This window comes from Ornithorhynchus anatinus, chromosome 2 (genome assembly GCF_004115215.2).
Source record: "Ornithorhynchus anatinus isolate Pmale09 chromosome 2, mOrnAna1.pri.v4, whole genome shotgun sequence".
NCBI lineage: Eukaryota > Metazoa > Chordata > Mammalia > Monotremata > Ornithorhynchidae > Ornithorhynchus > Ornithorhynchus anatinus.
In genome coordinates, this window is record NC_041729.1 from 22554630 (window position 1) to 22582402 (window position 27773).

General features: G+C 46.1%; 1 protein-coding gene across 1 annotated transcript in view; it reads right to left on the reverse strand.

The window, feature by feature from the left end:
- The window catches only part of SPECC1L (sperm antigen with calponin homology and coiled-coil domains 1 like), a 126627-nt gene that overhangs the window by 69107 nt on the left and 29747 nt on the right, over positions 1-27773 (reverse strand). Inside the window, exons 2-4 of the mRNA XM_029054169.2 lie at positions 26472-26661; positions 7232-7388; positions 1099-2735 (exon numbers count right to left, since the gene is read on the reverse strand). Coding sequence (XP_028910002.1) covers positions 1099-2735; positions 7232-7388; positions 26472-26624 — 1947 coding nt within the window. The 5' untranslated portion in view covers positions 26625-26661. The remainder of the gene's footprint in view (positions 1-1098; positions 2736-7231; positions 7389-26471; positions 26662-27773) is intronic.

Here is a 27773-nt window from a genome sequence, read left to right on the forward strand (position 1 = left end):
AAGAAAATTCATCTGACCTTCTAAACTTATAAAAACAAAATGTGTGATATGGACACAGAGATGCTCTCTAAGATTTAAGAATAAACTGTTGTGAATATATTTAATAACAGCTACTCAGAATTACTGAAAACCCTCTGCAAATGTACACTGATATTTAAATGTTTACGAATAACCACCTCAATGACAAATTTAGGCATCTTATTAAACTGCATTAATCTTCATGACCTATTTCTTGACTATTCTCCCCCAAAATCTCAATACCAATCCTTGCATTTAGGTATAACAGCATATCCTATCTGTGACGGTATACAGACATCAATGCACTAAAAACGAAAAGCAGCAAAAATTATCCCAAGTTTGGATTTTATTCATAAGTGTATCAGGGTCAATACATACCAAAAAACTTAATACCCACCCACCTTTAGAAATGTAGCAACAAATTAAGGAAATGTTTGATTTTTTCTTTTTTAAAAACTAATGCCAATACAGAAAAATTATATTTTACTAATTTAAATTACGGTCAAATAGCTACCGGCTTTTCTTAGTTGAAAAAAGCAACAGAGTATAATCCTAAATAAATTTGACAATTTAGTAATTTGAGGTCCTGCCTAGATGAACCAAGTGAATGTAGAGAAGCAGCGTGGCTCAGTGGAATGAGCCCGGGCCTGGGAGTCAGCGGTCATGAGTTAGAATCCCGGCTCTGCCACTTGTCAGCTGCGTGACTGTGGGCAAGTCACTTCACTTCTCTGTGCCTCAGTGACCTCGTCTCTCAAATGGGTATTAACTGTGAGCCTCACGTGGGACAACCTGATGACCCTGTACCTACCCCAGCGCTTAGAACAGTGCTCTGCACATAGTAAGTGCTTAACAAATCCCAACGTTATTATTATTATTACTAAATGCTATCCAAGAAAGCCAATCGCCGTACTTTAGGGAAATGACAGCGGGCTCCAAACTGCATGGGGTATATATTGCAGCAAAATTGTAACTCGTTCCTTATTTTGACTTGAAAACGGAGGAGGTCTAAGTTAAAGCAGCCAATACACCCCCCCGGCCCCGGCGGAAAGCCTAGGACGGTCACATCCGCTGAAAGACTACCTTAGCAATGGTGTCCTGCAATCGATTGGCGTCGTTTCTCGTATGAGCCAGGTCCTCCTGCAGGCTACCGGCCAAGGCCTCCGCTTTCTCTTTATCCAGTCTCACGCTCTCCAGGAGGTCTTGGATGTCCGACTTGTCTCCAGAATTGTGAATGGAATAGAGTTCGGCCACTTTCTGCTTTTCGTTCTCCAGCTGGGCTTTGAGGCGGTTCATCTCGATCTGGTCGCCGGCCACGGTGGCTTTATACTCATCCAAGGTGTTCGCCAGGGCGGCTTTGCTCTTCTGTTCGGACTCGATGATCCGTTCCATGTGATGGTTGCGCTCCTTGAGCGCCCCTATCATTTCTTGGGCTTCCTTGTTATCTTGCTCGGCCATCTTCAGAGTATTGCTCAAGTGCTGCTGGACCCCGAGCAGTTGCTCCCTCTCAAAACGGGCGTTCTCCGCCAGGTCCATGTACCTCTGCTCCAATTCCATATAGCGCCCGCTTTTCACGTCTTCGTCGATAACGTAGGAAACGTGATGCTCGTCGAGCAGGGCGCGGAAATACTCGATCTGCCGGCTGAAGTGTTCCAGCTTGTCGCTCTGCTGACACAGAGATTCCATCAGAATCACCTTCTCCTCGCCGAGCCTTTCATTTTCGCTGTTCAACTCCTGGGTGATCTGCTGCAGGTCGGCCAGTTCTTGCAGAGTGGCCTGAAGTTCCTCGGAGGTGCTGTGTTGGTTCTCTTCCATCTGGTGTATCCGTTCTGTCAGACAGGCGACGGACACCTCACTGGCGTTCCCGCTGCTCCCCTTCCGAGACCGTTCCACGCTCGGGACGCCTTCGGATTCGGAAGACGAGGGGGCGTCCAAGGCGTCGTCGCTTGACGTGAGGGGCTGATAAACCTCACTGCATTCGCTGTCCAAATTGTCCATGGAGTTACTGTGCTGATTGCCCATCAGGGTAGTTTCATCCTGACTCAGGAGATCTTCCATTGAACCGGGGGCAGACCCTTCCACCGACGAAGTCAGAGTCCCGCCGCCGTCACTCTGATGACCGGCTGCCATTTCTGGGCTCAGAGACTGATAGCCGAACAGTTTCTCGGAATTGTCCAACCGCTGCTCCAAGGAAAAGCCCAGAGCGTTTAATCTGTCCTTCAACATCCGATTCTCATTCTTCAACTGGTTGAGTTCCTCCCGGATGGCGGTGTTCTGTTCCTGCAACTGCAGCAACGTGGACTCCACGTCGGTTGGCTGGTGAACGACGATGGCTTCTTTCTCCTCCGATCTGTCGTCGCCTTCGGGACGGTCTTCCTGAATCCCCAGCTGAGCACGCATGTCCCTGAGTTCGCTCCTCAGGTGGAGAATTTCCACGTCTTTCGTTTTGGCCAAAGTCAGGAGCTCTTTGACTCGGGCCTCCAAGGCAGCTTTGTCGCTGATCTGGTTGTCCGATTTAGACTTGCTCATCCGGACGTCGGACTCCGGGTTGGTGCGGCTGCGGGAACGCTTAGCCAACGCCGCGTCGCTGGATCCCTGTCCCGATGAAGGGAGTTTTTTGCTCGAGTTCACTCGGGAACGCTCCCGTAATCTTTCTCTGGAAGAACTGGATTCTTTGTTCCCTGCTGAGGTACTCCGCTTGGCTGCAGAAGAACTTGTACCTGTGGATTTCAAACGAAAAATATTTCAGCCAATATATTATTAATCAATGGCATTGATTTACTATGCGCAGAGCGCTATATTAAGCGCTTCGGAGTGTACGATAAAACAGAATCGGTAAACACGCAAACAACATGTAGTTAGACAGAAACAGGGAGGCATAGCGGATGGAGCTCGGCCTGGGAGTCAGAAGGAGCTGGGTTCTAATCCCAGCTCCGCCACGTGTCTGCTGTATGACCTAGGCCACGTCAATTGTAAGCCCGTCATTGGGCAGGGATTGTCTCTATCTGTTGCCGAATTGTCCATTCCAAGCGCTTAGGACAGTGCTCTGCACATAGTACGCGCTCAATAAATACTATTGAATGAATGAATGAACTTCTCTGGGCCTCAGTATCCTCATCTGTAAGCCCAATGTAGGCAGGAAATTTCTCTATTGCTGAACCGTACTTTCCAAATGCTTAGTACAGTGCTCTGCACACAGTAAGCGCTCAATAAATACGACTGAATGAATGAGTGAGTGAGAGACCCAGGTGGGGCAGCAACTGTGTCCACCCTGATTAACTTGAATCTACCCCAGCACTTAGAACAGTGCTTGGCAAATAAACATTTAACAAGTACCATAATTATTATAATTATCACATTACCAAAAGGAGCCTATTACTAGCGGCTCTGCCACGTGGCAGCTGTGTGACTGTGGGCAAGTCACTTAACTTCTCTGTGCCTCAGTGACCTCATCTGTAAAATGGGGATTAACTGTGAGCCTCACGTGGGACAACCTGATGACCCTGTATCTACCCCAGCGCTTAGAACAGTGCTCTGCACATAGTAAGCGCTTAACAAATACCAACAAATACAAATACCAACAATATACTAGCAGTAAAAATGCTTATCAATCAATGGCGTTTACTGAGCACTGGGTGTCCAGAGCATTGCACTAAGCACTTGGGAGAGTTCAATACGATACAAGTGGGAGAGATGACCCCGTGCCTCATCGAGATGACAATCTAGTGGATATAGCGGACCCGGACCAGAAGCTACTGAATCTCGTGTCCACCACTGATCTCCCATGTCATCCTGGCCCTTTCATCTGCCCGTGTCTCGCCACAGTTTCTTCAACTGTAAAATCTACACAGCTCTGATCTGTAGAGAGCCAAAGGAACAGGCAAACGGATGTAGCGCTTTGTAAATATGGGCTACTACATAAAAAAAAAAAGATTTAATCCTATTTCATCGCCCTTATGAAATCACGTCTCCAGAAAGTCTTCCTGATGAATTTTTCTTACCCCCCAGGTTACGTCCCGCCCAACTAAAACGTCCGCACTTCTTTACGGTATTCGTTAAGCGCCGACTATATGCCAGACACTGTTCTGAGCACTGGGGTGGAAACAAGTTGATCAGGTTGGACCTGGTCCACGTCCCTCATGGGGCTCCGTCTTAATCCCCGTTTTACAGATGAGGTACCCTAGGCACAGAAGTTAAGTGACTTACCCAAGTTCGCACAGAAGGCAAGTGGTGGAGTCAGGATTAAAACCCAGGCCCTTTGGACTCCCAAGCCCCTACTCTATCCACTAGGCCACGTGGCTTTGACATCAATTCCCCGCACCTGTTTTCACGCAACTGCCCTCAGCACTTCTGTTTATAACCTTCTAACAATTTACCTGCAGCGCACACACATAGCCACTTTTCCTTCTTCTCCTTATATCTAAGCTGGTTTAGTGTCTGCCTCCCCCAGGAGACCGTGAGCTCCTCGGGGGAAGGAATCTGAGCTCTAAACCCTACTGTACTCTCCAAAGTCCTCGGTACAATTTGCTGAACGCAGAAGGCATTCCGTCAATATTTACTGATTGATGAGAAAACATCTGTGCATCAACCACACAACATATGGACCCCTGACAGTGTAATTTATCATCATTACAATAAGGCTAAAAAGCAAGAAGCTCCTCTAGGTTAGGCAGGGTATTTTGAGGGGAGATTACATTCTTAGGTGCACTTCCTTACTGGACTACCGAGTCTTCACGAGCACCAGCTGGGTTACAGCTGCTACCCAGCACCTGTATCCACAGCATTTATTTAACACCCGCGGCGAGCGGAAGAGTATATTATGTGTTAGGGGAACGGGCTAAATCAATAAAAGAAGATACACTCCCTACCTCAAAGCGGCACCGCGGCCTAGTGGAACCACTACAGGGCTGGGAGTCAGAGGAGTTGGGTTCTATTCCCAGTTCCACCAACTGCCAGCTGTGTGACATTGGGCAAGCCACATAGCTTCTTTGTGCCTCACTTTCCCCATCTGTACAATGGGGCTTAATTATTTCTCCTATCTACTTTGACTTAGTGCCCCCATGTGGGACCAGGACTGTGTCCAAGCTGATTACCTTGTATCTACCCCAGTGCTTAGAGCAGTGCTTGACGCAGAGTAACAAACATCACAATTATTAGGGCACTTTTTTTTAAGCTCTTACTGTGTGCCAGGCACTCTACTAAGTGCTGGTGTCGATACAAGTAAATAATAATAGTAATAATGATATTTAATAATGTTGGTATCTGTTAAGCACTTACTATAATAATAATAATGTTGGTATTTGTTAAGCGCTTACTATGTGCACAGCACTGTTCTAAGCGCTGGGGTAGGTACAGGGTAATCAGGTTGTCCCACATGAGGCTCACAGTCTTCATCCCCATTTTACAGATGAGGCAACTGAGGCACAGAGAAGTGAAGTGACTTGCCCACAGCCACACAGCTGACAAGTGGCAGAGCCGAAATTCGAACCCATGACCTCTGACTCCCAGGACCAGGCTCCTTCCACTGAGCCACGCTGCTTCTCTGATCACACATCGCCTACCACGTGCCATGTTGGGCTTCTCTATTTGTTAAGCTTGAGCCATGCTGCTTCTCTATTTGTAAGCACTTACTATGTGCCAAGCACAAGTACTGTTTTACTCTCCCAAGTGCTTAATACAGTGCTCTGCACACAGTAAGCAGACAATATGACAGTGAATGAAAGCAGGAAGAGGAGATACTGAATTCCCATTGTACAGATGAGAAAACAGACACAGAGGAAGAGAAGTGACTTGCCCAAGGTCGCACATCACGGAGCTGGGATTAGAACCAAGGTCCTCCGATTCCCAGGCCCGTGCTCCTTCCCCTAGGCCACGCTGCTTCTTGATAGTTAGATCAACTGCATTAAGACTACAGTGTGGTCGGTATGCCATAATTCTGCTTCATCAGATTGGAGAATTTCCACGATAAACATTCTTAGCGGATCATAACTTTTCATCCTTTCAACTCAGAGGGGAAGTTGCAGCTCCAGAAGCTCAGGTGCCTCTTTTCATATCGAAACAAATAACGGAAGTTAAAACATGAGGTTTTTGGTTCTTTCTGCACGACATCTCCTAGATCTGCATCGTCCTCTTCATCCAAGCCACTACCAACCCAGTCAAAGCTTTAGGCTTACTGCCGCTAGACTGTGAGCCTCACGTGGGACAACCTGACTACCCTGTATCTACCCTGCGCTTAGAACAGTGCTCTGCACATAGTAAGCGCTTAACAAATACTAACATTATTATTATTATTACTGCATCAGCTTCCTGCTGGACTCTGCTCCTCCCCTGTCCTCCAGCCTAAACTTCACACTGCTGCAGCTATCGTCATCTTCCTCAATCAAATGTCACTTATTCGCTTAGTCCACCTCTCTCCTCAAAACCTTACACTGGCTTTCTGTCTCTCTCCTCCTCACAAACTCATCCCACCTACCTGCTCCCTTCACTCACTCGTCCCCAACGTGCTCTCTTCGTTTCTCTCGAGCCGACTCTCTAACTGGCCCTCGTTCTCATCTCTCCTGCCTTCATCTCCTCACTTACGCTCCTCCCCCGGCTTGGGATTCCCTCCATCCTCAAATCTGACAGACCACAGCTCTCGGTATTTAAGACCCTCCTAAAATCCCACCTCTCACCAGCTTTCCCCGATTCACCGCCCAACACCCTAAGCAACATAAACCCATCAGCAACCTCCAGCACTTTTTTATGCTCACCCTCAGCCCTTCTCACCCAGCCAGCTTCCTTGTGGGCAGGGATTGTGTCTACCAAATACAGTGTACTTTCCCAAGCACTTGGTTAAATGCTCGGCCCACACTAAGAGCTTGGTAAATACCACTGATTGATTGAGATGCTTATTCAGTTATTTACTTTGTCCACTCTAGGCTAGTCCACTGAGAGAGTAAGCTCCTTGTTGTTAAGCAATAGCCCTCCTTTCCCCTGAACTTCTCAAGCTCCCAATACTTCTACTAAAGAAAGATAAATCAAACCAGAACACCTTCAGTACCTGTGTTAATCTTGGACTTGGCCTCCACCCTTTGCTTCTCAAGCGCTTACTACAGTACACTGGGAGCCCAGGAAATACAACTTCTACTAGGACAATGCTTGGCACATAAGCAAGCGCTTAAATACTAAAATTATGACGACTACAGACATAGGAATCAAATCGGAAAATCTTCGGTACCTGTGCTAATCTTGGATTTGGTCTCCACGCTGTTCATGGCAGCACCGGTGGTTGAGGAAGTTGAGCCTGGGCAGGTGGTTTTCTTTACCTTGACACCATTAGTCACTGACACTCCTCCGGCCATCCCTGCCGCTAACAGGTCATCATTGCTTTTGGTCTGTATGGGGACAGAAGAGAAAAACACAATATCGTGGGCCTGGGCGAGATGAAATCCATTCTAAAATAAAACTAGTACCACCGCAGAGAGGAAAGGAGCATAACTTGTGTGGCTAAGAGACAAAATTTTACTCCTACTGAAAATTTTGAAGAAAAGATGAAAACGAAAGGTGAAAACGTGAAGTGAATAAACCTCTGTGCAAAAGATAATTAGATGGTGGGGCCCCAAGGAGGCAAGGACTGTGTTCCATCTAATTACCTTGCATCTACTGGAGTGCTCAGCATATACTAAATACCACAATAAAGTAACTATTTTAAGACTTTTCACTCTAAGGACTAGTTAGTTTTAAAAAAAACTGCCACAAACAATGAGGGAGACAAAAAATATTGTTTTACTATTACCTATATATGAAATAATAAAACGATAGGGTTCTCTATAAATGAAGGGGCTACAACCCACAACTATCAAACTAAGGCAGCAACACTCCTCAGTATTCTGTAGAAGGAAGAGAAAGGTCCATGTTAGATTTTCACCCTGTAGAAAAAAAGGTTTTGTGGAAGCAATGAGGATAGGTAACTATTTGGAAGGAGTCAGTAAGGCTGTGAGTAAGCAACTTAACTGAAAGAAGGATCCAGTTCAGCTGGCTTGTACCTCACTCTGGCCTAGGGATCAGGCATTACACTGTACGGACGAATGCATAAGAAAATGAAACACCTGCATACGTATAGACTTGACCTTCATATGTGTAACTGGTTCATGACGGGAAGCAGCACAGCTTAGCGGAATGAGCACGAGCCTACAAAAGGGGATTCAATATTACCTTCAGAACACCTCTGCTCGGAAGTTCTGCCGACGCCCCAAAATTAACACGTCTGAAACAGAACTCCTTATCGTCCCACCCAAACCCCGTCCTCCCCTTGATCTCCCCATCGCTGTAGGCAGCAGCACCGTCCTTCCCATCTTCCAAGCCCGTAACCTTGGCGTTATCCTTGACTCATCGCTCTCACTAGACTCACATATTCGATCTATCACTAAATCCTGTCGGTTCAACCTTTCCAACATCACTACAATCCACCCTTTCCTCTCCATCCAAACTGCTGAGGCTTTAATCCAAGCACTTATCCTATCTTGCCTTGATTTCTGCGCCAGACTTCTTGCTGACCACCCAGCCTCCCGACTCTCCCTACTCCGGGCCAAACTTCACTCTGCTACTCGGATCATTTTTCTACAAAAAAGTTCGGGTCACGTTTCCCGAATCCTCAACAACCTCCAGTGATCGCCCATCCACCTCCGCATAAAACCAATACTCCTTACCATCGGCTTTAAAGCAGTCAGTCAATCAGCTTGCCCCTTCCTACCTTACCTCCCTGATTTCCTTTTCCAACCCAGCCTGCACACTTCATGAGGCATGGCCTAGTGACAAGAGCAGAGGCTTGGGAGTCAAAGGACGGGGGTTCTAATCCCAGCTCTGCTAATTGTCTACAGTGTGACCTTGGGCAAGTCACTTAACCTCTCAGTGCCTCAGTTACCTCATCTGTTAAATGGGGATTTAAGACTGCGAGTCTCATGTGGGACAGAGACTCTGTCCGACCCCATTTGCTGGTATCCAACCCAGCGTTTAGAACACCGGTTGGCACAGAGTAAGCACTTAACAAATACTATTATAATAATAATAATAATCTCACCGCTGACCTCTTGCCCACGACCTGCCTCTGGCCTGAAACGCCCTCTCTCCATGTCTGACAGATAATGATTCTCCCCGCCTTGGAGAAGGCACATCTTCTCCAAGAGGCCCTCCCTCAGCCCTCATTTCCTCTTTTCCCACTCCCTACTGTGTCACCCTGACTTGCTCCCTTTATTCACCACCCCCACCCTCATGTACATATTCACAATTTATTTATTTTTATTAATGTCTATCTCCCCCTCTAGACTGTAAGCTCGTGGCAGGCAGGAACTGTGCCTGTTACAATGTTGGGATGTACTTTCCAAATTGTCTAGTACATTGTTTTGCACACAGTAAGCACTCAATAAATACTACTGATTGACTGAAATGGCCAATGCAAGACTATAAGCCTCTGACACCCTGGAATGCCCTCCCTCCTCACCTCTGCCAAACTAACTCTCTTCCCCTCTTCAAAGCCCTACTGAGAGCTCACCTCCTCCAGGAGGCCTTCCCAGGCGGAGGCCCCCTTTCCCTCTACTCCCCTTCCCCTCCCCACAGCACTTGTGGATATTTGTACATATTACTCTATTTTATTAATGATGTGCCTATATCTATGATTCTATTTATCTATTTTGATGCCTGACTACTTGTTATATCTGTCTCCCCCTTCCAGACTGTGAGCCCATTGTTGGGCAGGGACTGTCTCTATCAGTTGCCGAACTGTACTTTCCAAGCGCTTAAGTACAGTGCTCTGCACATAGTAAGCGCTCGATAAATACGATTCATTCATTCAACAGTATTTATTGAGCGCTTTCATTCATTCAATAGTATTTATTGAGCGCTTACTATGTGCAGAACACTGGTCTAAGCGCTTGGAATGGACAATTCCACAACAGATAGAGACAATCCCTGCCCAATGACGGGCTCACAGAATGAACGAATGAGTAGAGTGCTTTGCACACAGTAAGTGCTCAATAAATACAACTGAATGAACTGACCATTCAGTACACATGCCCACGTTGCCCTGGTTTGCCACTCTGCTTGCTATTTACAGCAACTAGAGCTGCTTTCATTTTTAACTCTTTCACAATCCCTTTGAAGCTTCTGCTTAAAAGGAGCCACTCCTTTCTTGACAGCACTTTGCCAAGCTGGTCTGTCTACTGCAGCGCCTCCCAGCCTCATTCTGGTTCCTACTTTACGCCTGAGGCGATTCCTACGTCCGACTTTGCTTGGATTCCCAAACGGCTGCTGTGAGCCGAACTAAGGCAACCAAAAATCGCACCTCACGCCCCACCGAGACTATAGAGACGAGCGTAGATGCGTGGTAATGGATTTCATTCCAAGACTTCGATGGGTGAGATCTCTGTCTTGTCACTCTACACTGAGTGGGGGAATTGAGGACGTCGTCGTTTCTAGATCATGGGTGACTCCAGAAGGTCTTCTCATGTCCGGTATGCAGAAAATGGCATTTGTGCTCAAAAGACGATGCCTAGCACAATTTCTAAGAGTTGACTATTACCGCTTATTTTGTCAATCCCATTTAGTCCAGTGACTTCCTTCCCCGTAGTTAGGTATCACTCCCCACTTGAATGAGGAAATCTTCCACAGGAGTGAGTTTCCCAGGTACTGAGATTCTTATAAGTCATCGTAGAAGGATTCTTTTCTTTTTAATCACAGTTCATCATCGTGAGAGATAACTGAAGATGATGCCAAAGGTGATTTGTTTCAGGGGCTAGGTATGGTATCGGTTAACTACTTAGGCACCTGGCTAGATTTGAAGGTCAGAGATCATCTGCTTGTGAGTCCGATATTAAAAGGTCACTGCTCTGAAGTTGGAAGAAGTCCCCGAAAGACCATTTTCTCTGGGAGCTGTCCTTCCTCGGGTATTTGAATTTCATTTGGTGCCGTGTACTGACGCCTTACCAAGCCAGCACTCAGGCAACAGACATTCTTCTTTCTGGGCAATGACTACTATCACAAAGCCACAGTGTTCCAAGACATGGAGGGTGTGTGTTTTCTTTTGGTTTTTTTATGGTATTTGTTAAGTGCTTACTATGTACCAGGCACTGTACTAAGGGCTGGGGCAGATAATAGCTAACCAGGATGGACGCAGTCCCTGTCCCACTTAGGGCTCACAGTCTTAGTCTGCATTTTACAGATGAGGTAACTGAGGCACAGAGAAGTGAAGTGATTTGCCCAAGGTCACGTAGCAGACAAGTGGAGGATCCGGAATTAAATCCCAGGCCTGTGCTCTACCCACTAAACCATCCTGATTCTTTCATTAGTGTTCTAGTATCCCTAAACCTTGGCAACACAAAATGAAAACTCACCAGTAGTGATAGGCTTGGGTGAAGCAAGCAATTTATAAGGTACATTTATTACTTCCCTTCCCCACTTGTAGTAGTGCATTCCCAAATAAGATTTCTCAGCTGCCAAGGGTGCTGCCCAAAAGCATCCTTTTTTGCCCTGAAACCAATATCCCGGCCCATTTTCCTGAATACGAATTTTGCTTCGCTCCTCTAAACCAACTTACTCACTGTACCTCAATTTTGTCTATCTCAGTGCTGACCTCTTGCCCACATCCTCCCTCTGTCCTGGAATTCCCTCCCCCTTCTAATAAGAAGCAGCATGGCTCAATGGAAAGAGCACGGGCTTTGGAGTCAGAGGTCATGGGTTCGAATCCCGGCTCTGCCACTTGTCAGCTGTGTGACTGTGGGCAAGTCACTTCACTTCTCTGTGCCTCAGTTACCTCATCTGTAAAATGGGGATTAAGACTATGAGCCCCACGTGGGACAACCTAATTCCCCTGTGTCTACCCCAGCGCTTAGAACAGTGCTCTGCACATAGTAAGCGCTTAACAAATACCAACATTAATAATAATAATAATAATGGTACTTGTTAAGCACTTACTATGTGCCAAGCACTGTTTTAAGCAATGGGATTGGAACTGGGTTGGACAGAGTCCCTGCTCCGCATTGGGCTCATGCTCTTAATCCCCATTTTTTTTTTTTTTAACAGATGAGGTAACTGGGGCAGAGAAAAGTTAAGGGACTTGCCCAAGGTCACACAGCGGATACATAATAATAATAATAATAATGTTGGTATTTGTTAAGCGCTTACTATGTGCCGAGCACTGTTCTAAGCGCTGGGGTAGACATAGGGGAATCAGGTTGTCCCACGTGGGGCTCACAGTCTTAATCCCCATTTTACAGATGAGGGAACTGAGGCCCAGAGAAGTGAAGTGACTCGCCCACAGTCACACAGCCGACAAGTGGCAGAGCTGGGATTCGAACTCATGAGCCCTGACTCCAAAGCCCATGCTCTTTCCACAGAGCCACGCTGCTTCATGGCAGAGCTGGGATTAGAACCCATGCCCTGTGACTCCCAGGCCTCTGCTCTCTCCACTATACCAAGATCTGACAGACCATCATCACTCTTGCCCCTTTCAAAGCCTTATTAGAAAGGATTTCTTCTCAGAGGGGCCTTTCCTGATTTAAGCCTTCGTTTCCACTATTTCCTCACCTTTCTGTGTTGTCTATGCTCTTGGATCTGTACCCTTTATTCACCCCACCCTGAGCACCTCGGCTCTCGTGGACTTATCCATAATTTATTTCTATCAATATCTGTTTCCCCTCTGAACTGTAAGCCCACAAGGAGCCCACTCTGTGCTGTGGGACTCTCCCAAACACTTGGACAGTGCTCTGTATGCAGACAATAAGTGTTCAATAAATATAACTAATTGTTTTAGGGTATGGAAGAGTAGAGGTTCTCACAGCAGGAGGACATGGGCTTGAGCTGTTTTTCCAGGAGGAGAGATGGATTTGCACTGAGCCACCTACCCCCTCCGACCTGGTCCGAGCGTCTGACAGAATGGACTCTGAGGTGGCTGGTCGGGATAGGGTACGATCCGCGGCACGGAACAGAAGACCATCTCTCTGGGTGCCCTCCTCCGTAGCAGTCACTGCTCTGCCTTCATCAATCAATCGTATTTATTGAGCATTTACTGCGTGCAGAGCACTGTACTAAGCATTTGGGAGAGTACGATATTACTACAATAAAATAACTGTGGTATATGTTAAGAATTTACTACATGCCAGGCACTATACTAAACGCTGGGGTGGATTCAAGCAAACAGGGTTGGACTCGGCCCCTGTTCCACGTGGGGCTTAGAGTCTCAATCCCCATTTTACAGATGAGGTAACTGAGGCATAGAGAAGCCAAGTGGCGGAGCCGGAATTAGAAGTCATGACCTTCTGGCTCCCAGGCCCGTGTTCTCTCCACTATGCCATGCTGACAGAGTTGGTAATAATAATAATGATAATGTTGGTATTTGTTAAGCGCTTACTATGTGCAGAGCACTGTTCTAAGCGCTGGGGTAGATACAGGGTAATCAGGTTGTCTCACAGTCTTAATCCCCATTTTATAGATGAGGTAACTGAGGCAGAGAGAAGTGAAGTGACTTGCCCACAGTCACCCAGCTGACAAGTGGCAGACTTGTTCCCATCCCTCAACGAGCTTACACTCTAGAGGGGGAGGCAGACATTAATCTAAATACATTTAAATGAACCCTCATCCAGTTTCTACGCCATTACCGAGTAAAGCACCCACGGCTGAGGTACAGATGGTTGGAATCTTCGCTGAAAACCCATTATATCCAGTTGTCCTCTAAAATGAGAATTGCAAAATCCCTCATTAAAGAAACCACACGCTGTAATCCTTGCCCCATTCAGATGCCATTCACGTGCACAGAGATTATCCTGACCCTGCGACATGCTGTATCCAAACAGGCTCATGTTGTCAGATAAATGTTCTCTAAATCCTTAACAATACTCTAGCCAGAACATGCACGAAGAACACTCTTTCTGGAAGAACTGAGTGTGGTTGGGAAGAGGTGGGTATGCAGTAGGGGAATAAAAGGTGTAGGCACCGTAAGACTGGAAACAAAAGGCAAAGAAGAAAAAGGGTTTAGCAAGAGAAAAGGGAATTTAAGATCCACATCTTCCACAAGCATTTCCCACAGTCGAAGTTCTCAATGCAAAAGGAAGTTGGAGGGGAGGTACTGGCGAATATAATTTAAGAGGAATAAGGCTGAAAGAGAATGAAACGGGATCGGAGTAGAGGGCTGATGAATGCGGGAAAGAAAAAACTGCAATTTACTTTAAGAACCAAAATTTTCTGCTACGGGACAATCATCTTTTCATTATGGGTCAGGATGTTCTACTTCAGATAAATCAAATTCGTTTGCAGAAATTAAAAGATATTACACAAGAATACTGTACTTGGAATAAATTATTGTTTTCCCTGCCCTCTTTTACAGTTTAAACAACAGCACAACAGGAGGTTATGACCTGAAATCAATGTGTCAACCCACCTTAACAGAAAGTAGGAAGATGAATAGTATTCATTTTAAAATGAGTCATGCAGATTCAACCTTAAATTACTTAAGCCAAATAGGTCAAGTTATGGGAACTGTAGTATGATTCAAATGGGAGGAAAAAAAATTACTCAGGGGAAAAGAAAAAAGGATTGTGTACATTCTTTAGAACCGGTTTCTGCTGCAAAATTGGTCACTAAGGTCTTTAAGCAAACACAATTTTAAATCAACATTCTACTCCCTTCCTGTTTGGCTTTCAATTTCTCTCTAGCTTACAGAAAACACAATTATCTTCTAAGAAGCCTCTATGCAAAGAACGTGTTTCCGATCTCAATCCATTCCAAGGTTTCTAAGAAATGCGATCTTGAGTATTAATAAGCAAGACGAAAGCCAATCGTAATTTTCTTATAATTTGGGAATTTACAGTTCTTATTATCGTTGTACTCGTTAACTACTTGCTGTGTGTCAAGCACTGTTCTAAGCTCTGGGATAGATACAAGTTTAACAGGTCAGATAGAGTCCAGTCCCTGGCCCACCTGGGGCTCTAAGTAGGAGGCAGAACAGGTATTCAATCCCCCTTTTACGCATGAGGAAACTGAGGCACAGAGAAGTGACTTGACCAAACTCACACAGCAAAAAATTGGCAGAAGCGGGATTAGAACCCAAATCATCTGACATCCAGGCCTGTGCTCCTTCTACTAGACCATACTAACAATAACAATAAGAGAGCTACGGTCAATGGCAGAAATAAAATTTTCTCCAATAACACTGTCAGGATTATTGGCTGGTTGTCACCAATTTTGGAATATAAGTCAGTAGTTCTTCAAAAACGAACATCCCCCCTGCCAAAGGGTGAAGAAAAATGCCGGAATAGAGAAGTTTGGGAAACACAAGGCAGCAGAGGCCTAAATTCCCCAGGTGTCTACCCAGCCTCTGTTCGCAGTTCCCCTAAACTGGGTCCATCAGCAGCTGTGGTACTTGTTCTGCGCTTACTATGTGCCAAGCACTGTACTAAGCGCTGGAGTGGATCCGAGCAAATCGGGATGGATGCAGTCCCCATCCCACGTGAGGCTCACAGTCTCAATCCCCATTTCGATTGAGATGAGGTAACTGAGGCACTGAGGCAAGCCAAGTGACTTGTCTAAGGCCACACAAGCAGACAAGTGGCGGGGCCAGAATTAGAACCCATGACCTTCTGACTCTCAGGGCTGTGCTCTATCCACTATGAAGCAACCACCACCCCTATTCCACTGTTGTGCAACTACCTTGAGAAGCAGCGTGGCACAGTGGAAAGAGCACGGGCTTTGGAGTCAGGGCTCATGAGTTCGAATCCCAGCTCTGCCACTCGTCGGCTGTGTGACTGTGGGCAAGTCACTTAACTTCTCTGTGCCTCAGTTCCCTCATCTGTAAAATGGGGATTAAGACTGTGAGCCCCACGTGGGACAACCTGATTCCCCTGTGTTTACCCCAGCGCTTAGAACAGTGCTCTGCACATAGTAAGCGCTTAACAAATACCAACATTATTATCACAACAGTGCTTGACATTCATTCATCCATTCAATAGTATTTATTGAGCGCTTACTATGTGCAGAGCACTGTACTAAGCGCTTGGAATGTACAAATGGGCAACAGATAGAGACAGTCCCTGCCCATTGATGGGCTTACAGTCTAATCGGGGGAGACGGACAAAAACAATAGCAATAAATAGAATCAAGGGGATGTAAATCTCATTAACAAAATAAATAGGGTAATACAAATATATACAAATGAGCGGACGAGCACAATGCTGAGGAGGGGAAGGGAGAGAGGGAGGAGCAGAGGAAAAGGGGGGGAAAGGGGCTTAGCTGAGGGGAGGTGAAGGGGGGGAGAGGGGCAGCAGAGGGAGCAGAGGGAAAAGGGGAAGCTCAGTCTGGGAAGGCCTCTTGGAGGAGGTGAGCTCTCAGTAGGGCTTTGAAGAGGGGAAGAGTTAGTTTGGCAGAGGTGAGGAGGGAGGGCATTCCGGCACAGCGGGAGGACGTGGCCCAGGGGTCGACGGCGGGATAGGCGAGAACGGGGGACGGTGAGGAGGTGGTGAGCGGCAGAGGAGCGGAGCGTGCGGGGTGGGCGGTAGAAAGAGAGAAGGGAGGAGAGGTAGGAGGGGGCAAGGTGATGGAGAGCCTTGTAGCCTAGAATGAGAAGTTTTTGTTTCGTGACACACAGTAAGCACTTAATAAATACCATCATTATTATTACTAGGTGCTCGCTGTGTGCAGAGCACTGGAAAACGCTTGGTAAAGTACAACGCAATGGAGCTGGTAGACCAGACCCCTTCCCACAAGGAGCTACCTCCAATTGCATGACTGCCCTCAGCTTTCTTATATAAAGCTTTCTCAGAGAAGCAGCATGGCTCAGTGGAAGGAGCCCGGGCTTGGGAGTCAGAGGTCACGGGTTCAAATCCCGGCTCTGCCGCATGTCAGCTGCGGGACTGAGGGCAAGTCACTTCACTTCTTTGGGCCGCAGTTCCCTCATCTGTAAAATGGGGGTTGAGACTGTGAGCCTCACGTGGGACAACCTGATTACCCTGCATCTACCCCAGCGCTTAGAACAGTGCTCTGCACACAGTAAGCGCTTAGCAAATACCAACATCATTATAATGACTATGATGGGGGCACTTACCCAAAACAATGCACTATCGAAACAGAACGAGTCTAAAGGAAGGTATTACAAAACAGTGAGTTCGAATTCTAAACTTTCCATCTTTCCTCTATGGCCTAAGCAACACGGTATATAGTCAATTATCCCCAAATGCTCCTCTTCTCATCCTGATTCACGCGGATATATACTATATGGAGTATTCATACAGTGTTTAAGTGCCGTGCGTCGGTCGCCATTCTAAGCCCCGACGTACAAACCGGTCAATTGGGTTGGACAGATTCCCTCTCCCTCATGGGGCTCAGCGTCTAGATCTATGTGCCAATTAGCTTTGGAATCACTTTGGCACCGGCCAGCCCCCTAACTCCCCAAGTCCTTCCCTTCTCTCCGAAGACTGGATAGACCGGAGGGAGATGACCAACGTCCAGCCTCTTTCCCCTTAGCCAAAATTGGGGCTCGGCAGCGACCACGCAAAAGTCACCACTGGGTCTTCAGGGGAAACACTGCCAAGCGTCGGTCTCCACAGCTCCTAAAGCCGAGCTGAAGGCTACAGGCCCCTCAAGGGTTCGCCACTTTACAGTAGCCGAGCCCTGCTCCTGCAGCCCACCTCCTAATGGGTCTGCTGAGGCTGAAAAGAATTTGAGAATAGTGCTTGGCACATAGTACGTGCTTCACAAACACCATCATGATGATTTTATCTTAAGTTACTGACAGAAAAACCACGGCAACGAGTTATGCATCGCTCCCCCTAAAAGAGCAATGAGTTTGCTGAGGCTGAAAAGAATTTTAGAACAGTGCTTGGCACACAGTAAGCGCTTAACAAACACCATCATTACGATTTTTTCTTAAGTTATAGACAAAAAAAATACATGGCAACGAGTTATGCATCGCTCTCCCTAAAAGAGCAATGAGTAGCTCAATTCCTAGAGCTGTACAAGTTAGCCCTGTGCTTTCTCCAAAAGGGGTCCAGGTTGCCTTCTCCATGACAACTCACCACTCCCGGAAACTATCTGCTGTCTGCCATATTGAATATGTGAATATCTTTTTCCAAGACTGGCTCAGAAGCAAGTCATCTGTCGCACCCTATCAAGCTCACTTAATTCTACCTTCCTCCCTATCAATACTCCCACCTCAACCTCTAACAAGTGTGGGCCCCCCCCGCCCGAAGCAGCCCTCCCTCATCAGGTCCGTCAGACCGTCGCCTTCCCCATCTTTGTTCAAGGAGGTGGGATTGGTGTTCACAGTGTCTACTGATAAAAATCCCACCTCCTCCAGGAAGTCTCTCCTGATCACTGTGAAGCACAGCCCAGTCACGTCAGGCCCCAAACCACCCTTAGCATGTGTGTCCTGGAAATCTATTTATTTCTTTACAAATTATGTATTTTTTCGGTACATTCAATTATTTGCCCAGCTGAATTGTCCTGATGGGTCTTTATTGCTTCCTGCTTTATACTCGTTCTCCCTCCAGCTTTCATTATTTGAAAATAATTTTTGCCTCTTTCCTCCATTACAGTGCATGCTCTGTAAAGGCAAATACAAAAAAGGCAAAGATACAAAAAATAATTTGTATCTGGCTAACTGTACTTTCTCAAGTGCTTAGTACTTGCCTCACAATCAGGTGCTCAGAAGAGGCATTTGATATTAGCCCCACCCTCAACCCTACAGTACTTACGTAGAGATCTTTAAATTATATAAGTTATTTATATTAATGTCTTCCTCCCTTCTAAAATGTAAGCTTGTCGTGTGAAGGGATCGTGTCGGCCAAACTCTGTTGCATGGTACTCTCCCAAGCCCCTAGTACAATGCTCCGCACATAGTAAGCACACAATAAATAACCCTGACAATGAAAAATGCCGATGAGTGAAGATGCCAGTGGGTCATATGTCACGAGCAGCAAGATTCCCAAAACACTAGATATTCTTGGATACTGAATCCACGCAATGATTAGTTATAAATATGTGAACCAAAGTTGAATTGACTCCTCAGAAACCAGGAGGAATAGCTATGTTGGCTTTTGCCTGAATAATGAAATCTGATTTTAGTGGAAAAAAAAAGAGATCCTTACAAGTGTCAAACAAGACAGGCAATTATTTGGACCGGAGCTTGAGTTACCTATTGAGGGTCATACGCTAAACACTTGGTATTCAAAATACCTATTTATAATATTGCCACGGCATTCGCTATATAAAGAACCTCTTCTCACCTGTGTATTCTCCCCCAGTGTTTGGTGCAGCATTCTGCACACAGTAAAAATTTAAAATACTATTATTACTACTCTGGCATTTCTACAGAAATGCACAGCACTTATAAACATCATAAACTCGATACTGGGATGCTCATGTGCAATGATAGGTTTTATATGTGTGTGTGCGTATATAATCGATTTTATATATATACATACATGCATATATATGCGCACACGTACACACACTTGTTAAACATGTCGGGGGGGAGAGGGGAGTGGTGTTCATATTTTGACTTCCCATGGCCTAGATCAATTATCAGTACTTATTGAGCCCATGTGCAAAGCACTGCATTACATGCTTTGGGAGAGTAGAATAAAAACCTGTAACATGGTATCTGTCCTCAAGGAGCTTACAATTTCAAGAGAAGATAGGCATTCACAAATTAAGAACAAACTGAAGGAGCAAGAGAGAGCAGTTGTAATAAGAGTACTTATCGAGGGCCCACAGAACCAATGAACTGAAATGAAATGAAGCTAGGGGAATATTCAATAGTATTTATCGAGCGCTTACTATGTGCAGAGCACTGTACTAAGCGCTTGGAATGGACAATTCGGCAACAGATAGAGACGATCCCTGCCCACTGACGGGCTTACAGTCTAATATAAAACAGAGAAGTGACTGCCCACAAGGAGCTTATATTCTTATGGCGGAGCCAGGCCTAAAAACATTTACAAGTAATCCAAGTACATAATTTAACGTGCAATTTGAGTACCGTGCACATGAAAGCGCTCTGGATGGGAATAAATTCGTTCACCAATTTAGAGCTGGCCGATAGGTTTATATGACTTAGAGTGCTGGAAAATTATGACGGGCAGCTTCCGGAAGGAGGAGTGGTTTTAGGACGTGACTTAAAAAAGGTGGGGAACACCGTGGTCTCTTGGATTTGAGGAAGGAGGAAGTTCCGTGAATGGGGGTGAAGGAGAGGGGACAAAGCTGAGGGGGTAGTGAGAGAGAATCAGTTAGAAAGTTAGCTTGAGAGGGGCAAAGAGAGCGAGCTGGGAAATAGCAGGGAAAGAGAGCAGATATGTGAGATGGGGTGGGTTGGCTGAGAGCCTTGAAGCCGTGGTTGATGTAGAGGGGGGAAGGGGAGACAGTGGAGGGTTCTGAGGAGTGGAAAACTTGGCACATAGTAAGCGCTTAAGAAATACCACAATTATTATTAAAAATGCGTGCTGAGCAACACTCCAAGATGATCGGTACAGTTCTGTGCGGTACAGTGACTGTGGGCAAGTCACTTAACTTCTCTGTGCCTCAGTTACCTCATCTGTAAAATGGGGATTAATTTGAGCCTCACGTGGGACAACCTGATTACCCTATATCTCCCCCAGCGCTTAGAACAGTGCTCTGCACATCGTAAGCGCTTAACAAATACCAACATTATTATTATTATTACAGATGGGAGGAGGGAGAGGCTGAAGGCCGAGAGACTAGCGAGAAGACTGATGCACTAGTCTAGTGGCGAGAGGTCTAGGGTTTGCACAAGGCAGGCTAAGGTTTGGGCAGAGAGGAATCAGTTAATGGTATTTATTGAGCACTGAGTGCAGAGCACTGAATTAAGCGCTCGGGGAGTACAATTACAGAGGTGGTGGACACATTTCCCACCCACAATGTGCTCTGAGTCTAGAGGGGGAGACAGACATTAATATAAATAATTTACAGGTATTTACATAGATGCTGTGGGGAGAGCTCAGAGCTCCGGGTGATCCGGAAGATATTATGTGGGAAAAACCAATGCTACTTAGCAGCAGACTGAATATCAGAACTCAAAGAAAGTGAGGTGCCCGGGATACTACCGAGATTGCCCATCACTTTCCAAGTTAAGAACTGCAAATAACACTCACTCCGACGTTCAGAGGCGGGGAGGCGAGAACCATATTAATGGAACGGGAAAATGTGATGGTTACAACTGGAGGTTTCCATGATGTTAATTCTGGAATCATTGGTCCTCGTCTCAAAAACCTAGCAACCAAAGGAAGCCTCTCTATGGACTGTTCTCTGTCAAAGAGAAAAGGAAAACGGCTACTAGGTGAATCCTTACCGATTTCCAGGCTGGCTGAGCTCAGGAAACACAGGGCAGTCTGAGTAAGACAAGCCATTTCAGATGACAATAATAGCACCAGGTGAAAAAGACTACCTCCACTTTTTTCTGAGGTTGTCAAGAGCACTGCTGAGACCCGATCAAAGATGACCACTCTATCCACCCCAGCCTCTTAAGGACCAGAGTGGGAAAAACACTACAGAAGGTCGGGTTGCAGGAGCCAGCCCCGATCCTGTTACCGTGTGTCGAATCAATCCAGTTCAGATATCAGCGGTCACACCATCCCCCGACTTGGTCAAATGGCTTTCCTTCACTCAGCTGCTTTTACTGATCTTTGGACTACAGAAATGGGGTGGGAACCTGGGACATAATTTGTAATTTTCGCTGAACACTTTTAGGGTGCCCTGAATTGGAGGCGAGGGTGCCATGAAAATATAATTCCCGGGTCCAAAGTAAAAAGAGACTACTCTCGGCTTCTCAGACGGTGGTATCGGCACAGTGCTCTTTACCTGCCCAGATAAAAGCATGTTGTCAGGCTGCTTGAGAACTTGAGCTTGAGAGGGCTCATTTCACCGTCGGAACTCTTCCGTAGGCCAAATTCGCTCCCTATGAGAGCTTCAAAGCCTTTAGGGAATGCAACAGTGTATAGAGCAAAGGCCTGGGATCAGAAGGACCTGGGTTCTGATCCCTCTTTAGATTTGACAGATAATGACTCTCCCCATCTTCAAGCTTTATTGAAGGCACATCTCCAAGAGGCCTCTCTAAGCCCTTATTTCCTCTTCTCCCACTCCCTTCCGTGTCACCCTTAAAAGTGGATCTGCTCCCTTTATTCGCTCCTCCCTCAGCTCCACAGCACTTACACATCCATCATTTATTTAATATCTGTCTCCCCTTCTAGACTGTAAACTCACTGTGGGCAGAGAACGTGCCTACCGACTGTCACACCGTACTCTCTCCCAAGTGCTTAGTAGAGTGCTCCGCACACAGTAAGTGCTCAATAAATACCACTGATTAAACCCAGCTCCGCCACTTTTCTGCTGCGTGACCTTGGGCAAGTCATTTAACTTCTCTGGGCCATCTGTTAAATGGGGATTAAGACTGTGAGTCCCAAGTAGGACTTGACCTATGTCCAATCTTATTAGTTAGTATCTACCCCAGCACTTAGTTCGGTGCCTGGCACATAATAAATGCTTAATACCATAAACAAATAAAATTAAACAAAAAAACTGTGGTAAGTTATTGCCCTGGGTGGAAAGGCCCCGGAAATCTCTTAGCGGGGAAAGGTAGTCTGGGATAGCCACCAGATTAATCCCTCCTTGGTCACTTTACTCAGAGGGACATAGGGATTAAATCAGAGAAAGATAAATATTGGCATCAAAAAGACTGCCTCAATTGCACTTCAACAAAGAAGTGATAGTTTACTATGCCAATGTATTAAAACAGCACAAGCTGCTTTGGCTTCTGGCCATCTGCCATGCTAATCTCCCTATTTTACGGAGAGGGTAATGAGGCGGAGATAAATTGGGTGGTGACAGAATGGGGAAGTGGTCAACAAAGTTAAAAAGGGGGGGTTGGGGGCAATTTGTGTCCATTTGTTTTTCCCAGTGGATTGGAAGTGACTGGAGGGCAGGAATCGTACCTTTCATTTCTGCTGCATATTCATTCATTCATTCATTAGTATTTATTGAGCTCTTACTATGTGCAGAGCACTGTACTAAGCGCTTGGAATGTACAAATCGGTAACAGAGACAGTCCCTGCCCTTTGACGGGTTCACAGTCTAATCGGGGGAGACGGACAGACAAGAACAATAGCAATATTCCCAAGCACCTCGACCACTTCAGTTCTGCAAGTTGAAGCAATCTGCGAATGCTTGAAGAGGGGATGAAAACACCAGGTAGATGCCATCGGAGGGAGTCACTAGGAAACCCAGGGAATGTTTTAGAGCTAATGGCCTGCAATTTAAGACGCCCTTTAACTTTGGATGAGGATTACCAGTGAGAAAGAGGGACGGGGCTTTAGGTTTTCAGTGCCAAAATATCCCAAGTATAGGGAAAACACCTATTCCTTTTGGGCACTAGTCAGCTGCAGTGAGCCACCTTAAGGGGGAAAAAAAAAAAGAGCTCCTACAAAACAAACCAGTATCGCTCAAAAAATTTAGTCATACCAAGGTCAAGAAAAGGAGAATTGAGCAGAGGTTTGTTAGCCCGGTATTGCGTGTATTGGCGCCACTATTCCTTCTGACACCAGATTGTATTACAGAAGAACATTCCCCCGTTCTCTTCCAACAGCCTATCCAAACACACATACTGAAAGCATGTACTGTGGCCAAACTGCACATTCTAAATTGGGTGTTTTACACAGATAAAACACACCTCAAAACTGACCAGAAATTTGAAGAATTTAGTTAGCTCCAGGACAAGAAAGTGCACGGATTAACAGGCATCTGTTTAAAGATGTGAGATCTAAACTTGCACATTTCCACAACCAACATGTTTGAACGCTTTTGGGGAAACAATTTAGCTCTCAAAAAATGTATTACGGAATCGCTAAAAAGTCAAGAGGTTTGCATAATATCTTCAAGGTTAAAAATACCATGCAATTCTCTTAGGCAAAATATTTAGAAAATTTGGTGGATGTCATGGCTAATAACTGGAAACCCAACATAGGTGGGAGATCACTATGCAAATGGAAGCTAGACCAGATTAAATTGCAATTTTATTCATCGATTTTGGGAAAACAAATCTTGGCATGCTTAAAAACCATATTCCTTCCACGAGTGCAGCCAGTTCAATGCCTCAATACCATCTGAAGAAATGAAAACTATGCATTCACAAAAAAGCTTAATTTACAAGGTGAATTTTCTTTGTTTTTTAGAGTCACTGCAGTTGAAAATTCCTGAATAAGCAACACAAGAAAAAAAAAATCATAAGATTCTCATAGATTCTCAAGATTTTCAAGATTCTCAACCTACAATCCTGCTTCACTTCACATTAACAAACATGTTAGTTAAACACAGGCTACACTGAAGAGAGAACATAAAATCCCCATGATAAGACTGAACATCAAGTCAAGTGATACTTCTAGAAGTGAAATAAAATTTAGGTCCGTGGGATGGGCTCCAGGGAGACAGTAAGATGGGATGTAAGGAATCAGAAGTTAGAACATAGATTTCCTGTATCCCTTTGGTTTTCCATTCCTTCCTTTCCAAATTAGTATTTTCTCTTTCTCACCATTGTTTCTTCTTCTCACTGCGCTGATCCTCCCTGTGAAACGGAACCATAAGCCCAACGGTGAAAAGCATTTACAAATATCCTCACCCCTTTCCTCTTCCAGGAATGATCCACTGCTTGCTTCTCCCTTCTGATTGTCCCAAGGGATATCCACATTCACGAAGCAAAGAGACGAATACAAGAACGACAGAGGCCACAGGATGGGGTGACAGATGAGCATGCCTGAGGAAAAGTTCCACGCTCTATTTCACAAGGGCACCTAATGTCAGGCACCATACTAACGCCAAACCCTGGCGTATGCCCCTTAGAGAAGCTGCACACTGCTCATCGTACGCTCTAGAAGGAGACAACTAGAGACGCGGCTCTCCCCTCCTGCAAACGTAATGCAACTGAAGGGAGCAAGCGACTCACGTTGAATGCCTATTTTTCAACCTGTTTTACCTGTCATGTGAGTAATCGGTCACCAGGTACCATAAGCACCTGGGAACTAGGCCTGAGCCACTGGAAACCAGTTGGGAGGGTAACTGCGGAGTATCCTGCCGAGCTGGAGTAGCCATTCCTAATGCTCCAGAAACGCTCCAATGCCCAGGTGTGGTTTCATGGAAGGAAGGTAAAGTGCTCCCCCACGCCGCTCTTAGGTAGAGTGCCTACCCATCCTAGCCTCGGAGAACAGGCCGAAGCAGCGTGGTCCTAGCGGATAGAGCATCGGCCTGGGAGTCGCAGAGACCTGGGTTTCTGCCACTTGTCTGCTGTGACCATGGGCAAGTCATTTGGCTTCTCTTTGGCTCAGTTACCCCATCTGTAAAATGGGGATTAAGTCTCTAAGCCCTATGTAGGACAGAGACTGAGTCCAACCGGATTAACTTGTATCTACAGTGCCTGGCACGTATTCATTCATTCATTCAATAGTATTTAATGAAGCGCTTCCTGTGTGCAGAGCACTGTATTAAGCGCTTGGAAAGTACAATTCAGCAATAAAGAGGGACAATCCTTGCCCACAATGGGCTCACAGTCTAGAAGTGGGGAGACAGACATCAAAACAAACAGGCATCAATACCATCGATATAAATAATTATCGATATACCCACATCAAAACATAGTAAGCATTTAATAAATACCATAACAAATAGGGGCAAAGGCAGATTCCCAAGAGTCGGTGTGACCTGACCTGATCCTCTGGGGCAAAGTCAAAAGAAGGAGGATTATTATTATTAAAGATAATAATAATAATATACTTAAGCACTTACTATGTGCCAGCCACAGTGCTAAGTGCTGGGGTGGATACAAGCAAATTAGCTGCTAAGAATCTCTGGATGGTCTGACAACCCTCTCCCTGCTTGGAGAGTTTTCTTGAAATCACACAACTTTCGCTGGAGAGCACCCTGACTATATTTCAGTGTGAGGTGGAGTCGAGTAGATGCGCAACTGATTCTACTGAATGGACGTGCGAGTGAGCATGGAAGCAAAAAGGCTTCGAGGGTCTGGCCAGAATAGCAGGAGTAGAGAAGTTGACACAAAGAGAGTGGGGAGAAATGTAGGAAAGCGAGGGTGAAGGAGATGGAAGAGCAAAAAATTAAAGTATCAAGAGAGAATCAAAAACCAGTTAAAGGGGAGGAATAGGACAAGGAGCAAAACATGAGGTAATGGTGGAGGACGAGGGGGGGAAGAGAGTAGAAAACTAAGAGGAAGTGAAAAGAGAGAGGGTGAAAAACGGCATTAAACTTTAATGGGTTTCAGCAGACAGCCCTGAAAACCGAGGCCGGAGCCTGTTGCAGAACAGACTGGAATCACCGGGGCAGACCGGGCACTACTCCAGCCGTTACCCGAGGGATCATGTGCAAACTCTCCGGGATCGGCCGGCAACCGGACTATTTTCTTAAATGAAGTGAAACGCCACTACCTTAGATAACGATGCTGTTGTCCCTGATTTTGAAAGCTTGCTTCCCGCAGATGCCGAGGAGCCGTTTTCGGGTTTGGTTTTCTCTACTGTTTGCATTTTATTAATCCCAGACACTTTGGGCGCTGAGCCAACACTCCTGCTTGCTTTCTTCATTCTGGGCTGCCTGTCTGCGATGCATTTACGAGCAAATCTGTGAAAGAAACAAGACAACGAAAAACTTTACATCAAGGAAAGGAAATGGTAAATAGATGAGCTTTTCCCATTATTTCCACTGGAGGAGTCACACGGAATGTGACAAAGAAAAATGTTCGATAGCTAAGTGTTCTCAGCAGCATGGCCTAGTGGAGACAGCATGGGCTTGGGAGTCAGAAGGACCTGAGTTCTAATCCTGCCTCCACCACTTGTTTGCAGTGTGACCTTGGACTGGTCACTTCGCTGGGCCTCAGTTACCTCATCTATAACACGGGGATTAAGATCGTGAGCCCCATGTGGGACAGGGACTGAGTCCAATCCGATTAGCTTGTATCTACCTCACGGCTTAGAACAGCGCTTGACACATAGTCGGGGCTTCACAAATAGCACGATTGCTATTATTCTGTAGCAACTCTTCGTACAAGGTGGGGTGACCCTCCTGCCATCACAGCTCGGGGGGCTGCAGCCAGTCGGTCTGTCGGTCAGTCGCATTTTTTCAGTGCTCACCCTGTGCACCGCAAATCCTAAGCACTTGGGAGAGTAAGACTATAACAACAGACACATTACCTTGCCCACAGCGAGCTTGCGGGCTAGAGGGAGAGACAGACACTAATATAAATAAATAAATTACAGATATGTACATAAGTGCTGAGGGGCTGGGCGGAGGGAAGAATAAAGGGAGCAGGTCAGGGCGATAGAGAAGGGAGTGGAAGGAAAAAAGGGTTTAGTCAGGGAAGGCCTCTTAGAGGCTTCTGCAGCGGGATGCCAGGGTGAGGACAAGGCTCCCTTTCTTGCCTGACCCCGGGGGAGCCAAAGTCACACAGCCACAGGAGCCAGTGATGGACAGAAGCCCACATTTCCAGCCTTTAGACCTTCTCAAGTTGCAGCATTTTGTAGGGTAGTGAGTGAAGATACAATATATTTACAGAATGTCTCTTCTCAAAGTGCCCCATCTCTGACCTGCCTCCCCTTGACCCCTTCCCCCACCCACAACTCTGGGTGTAGGGGTGCCCTCTCCATCGTGCCCCTGCCCCAGTTACACCCCTCCAGTCCCTGGGGAACCATGCTCCTGACCCCTTCCAAAGAAAAAACATTTGTGGTTCAGTGGAA